The sequence below is a fragment of the Anarhichas minor genome, unplaced genomic scaffold, assembly GCF_050575085.1.
Source record: "Anarhichas minor isolate MPS153535 unplaced genomic scaffold, ASM5057508v1 ptg000003l, whole genome shotgun sequence".
Classification (NCBI taxonomy): Eukaryota; Metazoa; Chordata; class Actinopteri; order Perciformes; family Anarhichadidae; genus Anarhichas; species Anarhichas minor.
Genome location: NW_027466449.1, coordinates 6,666,074 through 6,677,051, shown reverse-complemented (window position 1 = coordinate 6,677,051; position 10,978 = coordinate 6,666,074). Strand labels below are relative to the sequence as shown.

Below are 10,978 nucleotides of genomic sequence, written 5' to 3'. Positions count from 1 at the left end.
AACACGGCTAAGTTCATTGGCGAACAGACACTACTCTGTGGCCAGAGACACAGTGGGGGAACACCAGCTTCCCCACTTGTTTTTGACGGTGTGTTTGTCTAACTGCTAACGGAACTACACACACTGTTCTGCAGCCAGAGACACAGATACCACACCTGGCGGACATCTGCACTCTAGTTAGTGCGCCTGTATCATTGTAATTAATCAGATGACTGTCTGGAAATGTGAAAGAGGTCCCTTGTAATGAAGTCACTGAGAATTATCACCCAACTTTGCAGCTAAGGACGATATGCAGCACATAAAACAGTCAAGGTAGCGGAGAATGCAATCCCTGTAATCAGCTAAGACTATTTTTGTCTTTGCAGTGATTTTTAGTATTTGGCACCTGATTCAACACCATCCTGATTGAGAGTGGGTAACACACGCAGTGCTAATGTTGATCTTAATGTGGCTTGAAGGTTTTCGTATGTTGCAACTGAAGTGATTGTTGGACGATCAAACAGCATCAGAAACCCCCCCCCTTGCCACACACCACACCAGTGTCTGAATTGACAGGTGGCCAGACACTTGAACGTGTCTCTCAAGCTCTCCTCATTCTTCACACAACTACTTCAGTCACTTTTCATTTGTACAGATGTGTGCAACAGCATCAGTGCTTTAGAGGAAAGACTGTCCGAAACTTTGAGCTGTTATCCCAGTTTGAACAATTTTGCGATGAGCTTAAACATTTAAAATTATTGAAATACTCTAATCGCATATACATCATATGCTTCAAATATATATATATATATATATATATATTCAGAAATGTAATCTTTGCCTGAAAAGTAACAGCTGTCTGACAAATGTAGTAGAGTCAAATGTTTAATATTTCTCAATACAATGTTTGAGTAAATGTATGTACAAGTTTCAACATCTTCTCTTGTTGCTGTAGGCTACTCGTCACTGCAGAACAGTGATGTTGGAGTTTGTACCCGGTCATCTGGCCTCCTCCCTCTGCTGATGCAGAGTCCTGCTGCTGAGCAGGTTCGGGTTGCGTCACTGCTCTCTCTCTCTCACACGACTCTCCGCAGAGAGGGTCCATACAGCCCTAATTACACTCCTGCCACAGCTATAGGAAGTGGGGCGGCTGTGGGTGGGAACAGTGGAGAGCCTCACAGCAGGCGGCAGGGAACAGCGCACTGAAGGGAGCTCAAAATCAACCAGCCGAGGGCCACCACGGGGCCTAATTACAGAGTGAACATGAGTAATGATGAAGCTGCACTCTGGTATTGCTGTGTCCGAAATGCTCAGCCCTCATCAGCCCTAGTCTCACTGTTGGGTGTAACTAGCAGTGTGTTATCAATAGACCTTCCACAATGCTTGCTGCTCAGGAATGACATTTGGAAAGTAATGTAGAGAATATGACATGAACCTCATTTAGTTTCCATGGCTGCATGATTCATATGTGATCGCTGGAACATATGTAGCCGAGGTGTTTCAGCCTGTAGAATATGTAGGGATTTCCATTTGTCTTAAATTGATGCAGCTCCTTATACCTTTGTGTAAATTGGTGACTTGACAAGGGTTTATTTGCTGTTCGTCGATTTGCCTCTGATAACTGTGTGAATGGTTTCAGGTGACAGGAGGAGTTGTTTAGAGGGATTTCTTAAAAAGAAAAAAAAAATGTTTTGCAAAAGAGAGGCAATCACAATGTGTACACACACACACACACACACACACACACACACACACACACACACACACACACACGGCTACACACACGGCTACACAAATGTCCACAGAATCTAATGGTAAAGCAGTTTACCTGTGAAAATGATATGTTTGATGTGTTGAATTTATCCATATTTTAGTTCAATCAAGAAAACAAGAAAAATATGAAACATAAATGGGGCTCCCCCGGGAGAGCACAGCCTCCCATGCAATCTACCAGAGATGAATATACAGTCGGGGTGGAAGAAAAACAAACGTCACTTTTTACTGGTGAGATGAACGAGGCACGAGGCTGTGACTGAAGCTGCAGGAGTTCGAGGAGCTGTCCAGATGCAGCACCATGCAGCCTTTCAATTAGTCATGGGAGCTAATGGCTCTGGAGGAACTGATGTGATTTTAACAATATAGGTGATAATAAACTATTCATCCGTTGCGTGCGACAAAGGTTCAGCTTGAACATTTGAATTTTGTAGTTCATTTGAGGCGGTAATTTAATTCTGCAGGGAACCCCCACCTATTCTTAAACCAAAACAGCAAGAAAGGAACACTGCACTCTATATTCACGCTCCTCTGTGCTAATTTATTTTCTGTAAGCGGCTCTTAAAAACCAATTTGGAGGGAAATAACGATCCGTCCAGCCATAGGGCGACAGCTTGAATCTGCAACGAGTTGTGTCCGCCGCAGCCCAGCGTGTAGGAGAATGCAGACAGGAGGGGTGGAGTTCACACCCTTTACTTCTCAAGCGCGGCTCTGGCAGAAGAGCTCATTCTTTGCTTGGTAAACAGCGGAGTTGGCGCTGATGCGTCCTGGCATGTGATCCCACTTTCGTCAAATCAATCGCCTCACTGCTGCAGCCTCCCATTAAACTTTCCATGCGGTTGCCCGTCCAGTGGACAGCACTTAGGAGGTTTGTCTGGACCGTATCCGCTCCCGCTCGCTCGCCCGCCGCGCTCCGGCTCTCCACCGTCGACTCTCCGGGTCCAGAGGGACTCACGGAGCTGGCCCGGTTCTCCTGCACACATGGAGGGAGACGTTATGGACAAAGTGGAGGCCACGGCGACGGTCCGTGACTTCGATCCCATCAGTGGGAGCATCCCGGCCACCAAAGTGGAGATCACCGTGTCCTGCAGGTGAGTCCACTCCGGTGCGGATGCTGCTGTGTCTGCGCCAGGGTTTGGGGGAGCTCCGCGCGCTATGGTGCGTGTTGCCGTGAGAGGACAGGACACGGTTTGTAACAAGTAAACGTGTCGTTTAACATTTTGATGCTGAAAAGAACTATATGCCACATTAAACATTTTAGATGATTAAAAAAAACTTTACAAAGGTAAAATTACTTTGTGGGTAAAACCTTCTCAGAGTTCATTGCGCTTCCGAAAGGCATATACAAGACTAAAAACAAAACAAAAACACAGCACCTAATTGTCTTTACACACAGGGATGTCCATCATTTGTGAAATACACAACGTGCCGTAATTCTGACAATCTCTGTACTTTTCTTTGTTTCTTTGTCCTGTTTATCGGATGTTCGCTTTGGTGTGTCTATTAAGAAAAATCTATTTCTCTGTCAGTGTGTCTCGTGTGTGTGTGTGTTTTTTTTGCGCGTGCCGTGTCGCGTGCCACGGGAGCTATCGACCGTCATAGAGTTTGATGGCGTGCCTGAGAGGTTTCCCCCAGAGGCAACTTGTCGAGTGTGAAGCCGTGTAACCGCTTTACAGAATTCCAAAACAACACTAGTTTGTCACAGAAACGTGAAAATATCAATTAGAACTAAATATGCTCACCCTCGTTTAAGCTTTAAGTGGATCACAGCGCCCCCCAATCACAAATACCATGAAGATGTCAAGTGGCTCGGATGGATAGGGCGGGGCAGCGCTGGTTGCAGTTAGAGTCACTGTATACAGTGTGCTGCTGCAACATATAGTGGCGTTATAAAGGTCGACGACTACAATCGCTACCGTTTTAATTAATGTCTCTCGTGAAAATTGTTGTAAATTTGTGTTTCCAGGGACTCCCCCGCTGTGCGTCATTTTGCCCTAACCCATAGTGTTTAGCTCTTTGTAATTCCAGGCTGTATCAGTATTATATGCATATTAATGATGTGTTCCCATGTGCACTGCTGTTGAAAAGGGTCCCAGAGAGACTTCCGACATGAATGCATGTTCAGCCACAGGCGAGAGATTCATCAAACAAACATTCTGGTGTCATCGTTTTCTTCGCTCACTCTCTCATTTGACGTCTTCTTGAAATCTGCATTCAGTCAGTCTTGTTGCAAACGCTGCTATGTCATCCATTTTGAATTTCGTGACTTGTTCAACAAACCCAACATTGCTGTTTGTCGTGTAGGCAACCTTTTAACCCATTTTGGATACAAGTCACCTTTTAAAATAAATCTGTTAACCTTTATAGAGATGACGGGTTGGGAGGATGCTGCAGCTGCGGCCTGGGGTCTTGCGTTTATGTAACCAAAATGTATTAAATTGTGTGTACAACTAAGAGAAAGTGTGTGTGGTAAGAATGTGTGTACGGTTTGCATATAGAGCTTAGGTTGTGTGTGTGTATTTAGTCCATTGTGGGGCATGTGAATAGCAGCTGGACTCCCTGTTGGTACACGCTTATGTTCTTTTTCCCTCAGACCTTCATACTTTAAGCTGGTATCTGTGTTGATGCCCTCCGGTCAATCTGCAGCTCCCTAGTCTGTTATTAATGTCTCTCCAAACAAAGAGTTGCTCAAGGACACAGTTTCATAGAGCAGAAAAAAAAAATCATTCCTGCTTTCATTGGGCCTTGAAACATTGTCTGTTTTAGATGCAAAGACTTCATTGTGCTCTTTGTGACTTGCTACAGTAGCTCATGTCTGACCTCTGAGGATTGCTTCAAAGATCAAACACTGGACCGCTCAAAGGTTCAACACACAGCCATGCATGAAGCTATTCCTCCCACTTATCTTCAAGTGTGTATGTGGTCCATCCAATAGAAGCAAATAGAAACAATGGGTGTGACGTGGGTGAGAGGCGCATGCTCCACAACTCTGTGTAATTGATTTAGTAAGCCTGAACGCTCTGAGATTGCGACGCACATGGGGTTGAATTGCGGCATGCAGCGCTGTCGGCATTCTCATAACCCTCCGCCAATATTACAGAAAGCCCGCTGACAAACTGGAGGGACTGAAGCAGACAACCCCTTCTCGAAATAAGTGCATATCACTGTGATAGCACATTGTTCACCGTCCATAGCTCTGATTGGTTTTGCTCACAGGTTAGCCAGTGAGCCGAGCCCAGAGCATTTGCTTCTTAGCTGCAAGCTCCAACTCAGCGATAAGATGATGGCTCGATGGCCTCGATTTCTACATCTGCCGAACCAAACGCATGCCAGCGAATACAGTTCAGTGGTCTAGGCCAGTGGCCCCCTGTGCTTTTACAAGCTTGATCCCACCTCTTATGTGGCAGTTGTGTGTGTTCATTAGTTACTGAAGCAGCGCTGATGAATATTTCATAAGGTGTCTATGTGGTTTGCTACATCATGCTTTAATTATGAGCAAAGTAGTAAATGTGACTAAATGTGCCTTTTTTTTATATGAGCTCACCAGACCGTCTCAGAGTTCCCATGTACAATGACTTAAGGGAAACTGGGGCTTCAACTCTTGCGGTTCCACTGTGAAGCACACTTTTGGTAATGAATATCGGGGGGGGGGGGGGGAAGTGCACATAGACGAAAATCACAATGCCCCTTAAGGCTTGACACATGAATCTTCAGTTCATGAATAGTTTTTTTCCCCTGTGTTTGTCTTTGGTTCGTCACAGTACAGATCCATGGACAGGATGTCAGTAACAATTTGTAAATGCACTGTTTACTTTATGTGCCTCTGTGACCAGAATGAGGGACCAGAGCTGATAAGCCTGACAAACCCCCACACAGGTTTACAACCCTTATCTGAGTAGAGCGAGGGAAAAATAATTTCTTGCTCCTGAAAGATTCGTTTTTGGTATCTCATTTGCTATAAAGTTACCATTGAGAGGAGATTGAAGGGAAAACAAATAACAGAATGATTTGATGTAAAGCTCAGATTTCAACATTGTATCATTTGTGAGTATGATAAACACCAAGCACAAGGACGTAGCTTCAATTTTTATATCCCTCCCACTTAAAAACACTTCAACAGAGGGCGTATTATCGAAATTTATTGGTCCTTTGCAGCATGTCAAATCACACCACAGGTATGCTGTTAAAAGTGCAATCAGCTGACAAAGCCACCCTCCCTTCCACTGCGCTCAGCCTCCCACCTGACAGCTCGAACAGTGAACTTTATCAGCCTCCATTGCCCATTTAGTCAGGACGAAGACAATGCACCATGTCCATCTCCTCCTGTTGTCTGCTGTTGCTTCGGCGCTCGCTGTAACCATTCATTTGCTGTGATAGATTGGTTAGAGTAGCACTGCATCCAATCAATGCGCCTCAGGGCTTGGGGGGGGATCTAACTCAACAGGGCTGCTCCCGAGGGATTCATTACCTTGTGAAACACACAAGAGGTCACATGACTGCGAGCATCCTGTGACAAAGGCTTGCAGGAGAGGATACCTGGCGCAAAGGGCCACCGATGCGGCTCTCAGGGGTCAATCTTAAACCATGTGGCATGCTCCCCGATCTGAACTCTTCCTGAGGCAACCATTGCAACCGAGGGGGGAAGACTAATGAAATCATCAGGACAATTAGTATGTGTGCCGTCGCTGCTCAATCTGTCAGAAACAATTGCCTAAGCAGAGCAATTGGGATTCAAGCTGTGTGAAAACCTCTTTGTTTATTCCAATGCTTTGTTATGGCCTCTAACTCTGTTGTTGTTGTGTTAAATGCTTGTAGTGGCTGTTGATCTAATTCAGTCTTGGTTACCCATTCAATCAAATCCTGTGACCTGTTTTTTCTGTGGTTGAAACATCCTCTTACTCTTCTCTGGCAGAAAGCGAGTTTGAATTGAACTAGTTCGCATTGTGCAAGAGCATAAAATATTAATAAAAGATCTCAGAGTAAGAGAGAAATTTCAATTTGCAGTGTTTTCACTGTGGCTGCTCTTTTCATATCGTGTTCTGGGTTAAGACTGACCCGGGGCGAGCTCGCAGCTTTTATCTTGCAGGATGGCTTGTGTGTGTGTGTGTGTGCGGTGTGTTTAGTAATGTGTCGCATCTGTTTTGGGGATCAAGGCTGAGAGACACGAGGGTGCCAAGAGGAGGTAGATTTATTTATTTTTTATTTTTTCATTCCAATTTGGGGATGTTAAGATTGCAGCAGGCGAGTCTCACAGGTCGATGAAGCGGATGATTATGCATGAACTCCTGACACAGTGAAAATGAGTTTGGAGCCCAGACACTTGGCTTGTGGTGGTGTCAGTGTTATTAATATATTCTCATTGATGACAGCAGAGGGGGATCCCATGGATACACCGTTGTGGTGCCATGCCAGTCAGTGGTGTATAACACTCTGCATGTTGGCTGTGTCATCTGAAAGTGTTGATTGGAATGACAGGAAAAGTCAAGAGGGTGATGCAGCAGTAAGAAATCAAAGCAGTCCCTCTTGCCTCAGAAGTATCACGCTGCTTTTATCACTATTTTCAGAAAACCTTAAGGGTCAGCGGAGTATGTCTGTGGATTTCTGTATCAAGGGATATTTGACCTGTAACATCACAGCTTGTCTGGGAAATGTGCGAGCTGGTGGCAGATCTGTACAAAATGCGACAGGTTGCTTTGTGAAGATTTCAGCACATTTTGCTGCATGTGTTGAAGGTCTCTCCCTCATCGACAGTCTTAGCCGCAGGCCTAAACAAGCAACTCATTGTCAGGTTATTGTCATTTCTAAACTTATCTGAGAGAATAGTTTTTCTGCTCGATAGGGGATGATGTTATACTTTAGCTAAAGGGGACATTTGCAGCTGTGTTGGAGAGAATATGTGTGTGTGTGTGTGTGTGTGCTTTTGCCACAAAGCTGATGTGTATGTGGCTGAAAATGTACAAATACAATTAATTTTCACTGCAGGGAAATGGATTATCAGTCAAAATGTGTGAATTGTGCAAGATAAACTTAACCACAAGCTACAAAACTATTAAATGATTATAGCCTTCTGTTAGAAGCTGGCAGTTAGCCTAATTTCATTAAGTGTGTTCGGCTCTGTGAAGAGGAGGAGACCTGCTCCGTATGTAGATATAAATGTCTCATTCTAAAGTAACGAGAATACAAATCCTTTTTATTTTCAGGTGACAATACACTAAAGAAAGCATACTTATTAATATTATATTAACTTATGCCAATAGATCCCCCTTTTTCATTGATTGACAGGATTTCAATTAACACAGCAGGCTTTGTGAAAACCAATACAGGCAGAAACATGTATTTCTGTTTAACATTGATATTTATAAGAGAATAAGCAAAGTTAATCAAAGTAAAAAAGAAAACATTTTTATTATTGTTTGAGTTTAACACTTAAAAAACAAATCAGATTTAATTGACAGTGACGGTAACAACTGTCATCAGATTGATGACATGATTGGAATGTTACCTCTTAGCTGTCTGGCTCATTTCAAGGCTTACAATCTTTACAAGCCTTATAGGAGAGGTTTTCTGTCAGATTTGCTGTAGCCTGGTTCCACAACTCTGATTGCCACCCACCTCATTTCATGTTTATTTGGTGATTCAATAGATTCAATATACAAAGAGAAATTGCACAACAATTTTCCAATGCAATGTATCACAGCATTTATAGCTGCTGTAAATGTCCAATGCCCGCCCCTAGAAGGGCCTTTAAAATAACAGAGAACAAACACATTCACACACATACTCACATATACACTGCATACTGTATATACCTAACCCTCCTCATACACACCCACACCGCTCCCTCTCCCACCCCTACACACAAGTACATGGTTGAAAGATACCTTCCTTTCTTAATTAAACTGTGAAGATGGAATTATTTTAGTTTCTTTAGGCTGCTTCTAAGACAACACATAAACTCTGCTGTAATAGTTGTAAGTGTAGTAAAGTGTCTCAAATGTCGGACCAATGCAAAAAACAAAAAACATACTCGTTCCTATATAGCAACCGATACCACAACTTCTGTGACTAAAGTCAAAGGAAATAGCAATTCAATCAGATTATCAGTTGTGAAACTGCATAGTATATGTATCTCCAGCCCAGTGTTCACGTCAGTTGTGTGTGTGTGTGTGTGTGTGTGTTTGAGTGAATAGGTGTGTGGGTTTTTCACCACTTTACCTGCTGCGTGCTGCTTTCACTTATCGAAGCTCAGCATGAGTCCAGTTAGACAACTGCATTCCTCTGTTTCCACCCTTGATGCTATTGCAGCTATTAGTGACATCAATTAGTGTTGTACTCTGAGAAAGTTTCTTTGCAAGCTTTATTATCAGGAACACATTGACCCGGCTCTCACCTCTCCGCACTTGACTGAATCCAAGCAGAGCTTCCTTTCTCATTCTCAAGTTAATGCTCACTTAGTCATTTTAAAGCCGAAATATGTATGGGCTTAGAAATACTTTATTGTGCGTTATTGGGTTCCTAATGTAGATTTTAATGTGATTTAAGTGGACAGTTTGTGAAGTACATGGTTAGTGTGTGCCTGCAAAGATTTTTGCAGCTTGGTTTTTTTTTAACAGTAGACTAATAAGTGCAAAGTGCTCTGCCAGGGTTATAACAGCCTCATAGTGTCTATCTCCCTCAGCTCCTCACAAAAAAAAAGAAAAGAAGACCTTTCCCTGCAGAAAGCCGTGAGCTGTCACACTGCAATTAGCAGTCATATTATTCCCTGGTCAGACATTGCTGGTCACACACCAAAAGCCACTCTGAAACAGGGAGTTGCGGCATATGTGGATTCTCATAACAGCAGCTTTATGACGGAGATTTTGTCACCGCCTGCGAGACGGCCGCCCAGGGAGTGCTCTGCTGCAGGTATTGTCGACCTGGAGAGTTCCCAGTTTGAACAGAAACTGAATAATTAAACAGATGGAGGAGGAGAAGACACCTGGTGCCATCACAGTGAAGGTCAGCAGATGGGTCTGTCACTAATAAAGGGACCAGATTGCACATTGAATGGAATTGAGGGGAGTTTTTGAGATGTAGACAAAAGCAACATTACTGTGTATCATCATCTTTCACTATTCAGGGGATTTAGTTATGCAATGAGGCCAGATATCAGTTCCGATAATGAAATGCAGGCGTGCGTTAGATTTGATCAGTTGTTGTTTTAGTTTGTTAGTTTTAGTTTCAGCGGTAGTGCTCCTTGACGCATGTATCTGATGGTCTGTGCTGCATTGTATATTGTAGGTATTTCTTTTTAAGAATTTCAAAAACACCCTCAAGGAAAGTAGTATTTCAGTCTAAATAATGGGATTCCTCCAGCTGACCTCTGCTGCAGCATGTGTTTCACGTCTTTGGTTCCCTGACCGTTTCACCCCACTGAGAGGCTGCTTCTGGCCATATTAGACAAAAGTAAGGCCTACTGCCCTCGTGATGTATGAGTGGAAATAAAATATCTGTCCTCAATCAAAAAAAAAGAGAGGGCCATAGGGCAGTAGTGAAAGTGAAGTGACAGAGTAGACTTGAAAATGCAAACCGTCCTTCACTTTCTCCTCCCAGCAATCTCCCATTGTCTCTAATGTAATAAGGAGACTTTCCTTCCTCTAAGCTAGTCGAAGACTTGACTTTCAAGCTTGCATTTGTTGTTGTGTCCTTTTAAGAAACAATGAGGCAGCAGTGCATACTGGAGTTGGCAAGCCAGACTCAAGACAATTTAAAAACACTGAATTAGATGCCATTTTGCCAAGGTGCCAATTAAGATTTCGACCACTCTAAGAAAGTGGAGGAAATTTAAGGGACTTCTGACAATAAGGCACTGCGGGTGCATGAATTAATTCTCACATTTCTCCGTTTAATAATCGGCTACATGGACCAAGGAGCTGCTAAAATACCTCCAGGGAACTGACCGCGTGTTCTCCTATTACATTCTTCTAAATTTGAGTTCAGCAGCCAGCCATGTTTTAGAGGTCAGATCTCTTTACTCTTGGCCTCTAGTGGAAATGTTTCTCAATATTTAACATTTATTAACATTTACACAGCCCGAGAGAGTTGCAGATTTGGAGTTCATCCATTGGTTGGGTGATACTAATTCATCATTTGCAGATTTTCTTGGTACTGCTTTATTAATTAAAGTCTTCATAACCGATAACTGCAAGCTTAATAATTCACTGACGAATAATGAAATTACTTTGTT

The 10,978-nt window shown here is 43.3% G+C and overlaps 1 protein-coding gene across 2 annotated transcripts in view; it reads left to right on the top strand.

Annotated features, from left to right (window-relative positions):
- Nucleotides 1-2,522: 2,522 nt before the first annotated feature.
- cpne5a (copine Va) overlaps nt 2,523-10,978 on the top strand; it is a 62,027-nt gene continuing 53,571 nt past the window's right edge. For both annotated transcript variants that reach the window (XM_076095234.1, XM_076095233.1), the window contains exon 1: nt 2,523-2,843. In XM_076095234.1, the coding sequence (XP_075951349.1) occupies nt 2,734-2,843 (110 nt within the window). In that variant the 5' untranslated portion in view covers nt 2,523-2,733. The remainder of the gene's footprint in view (nt 2,844-10,978) is intronic.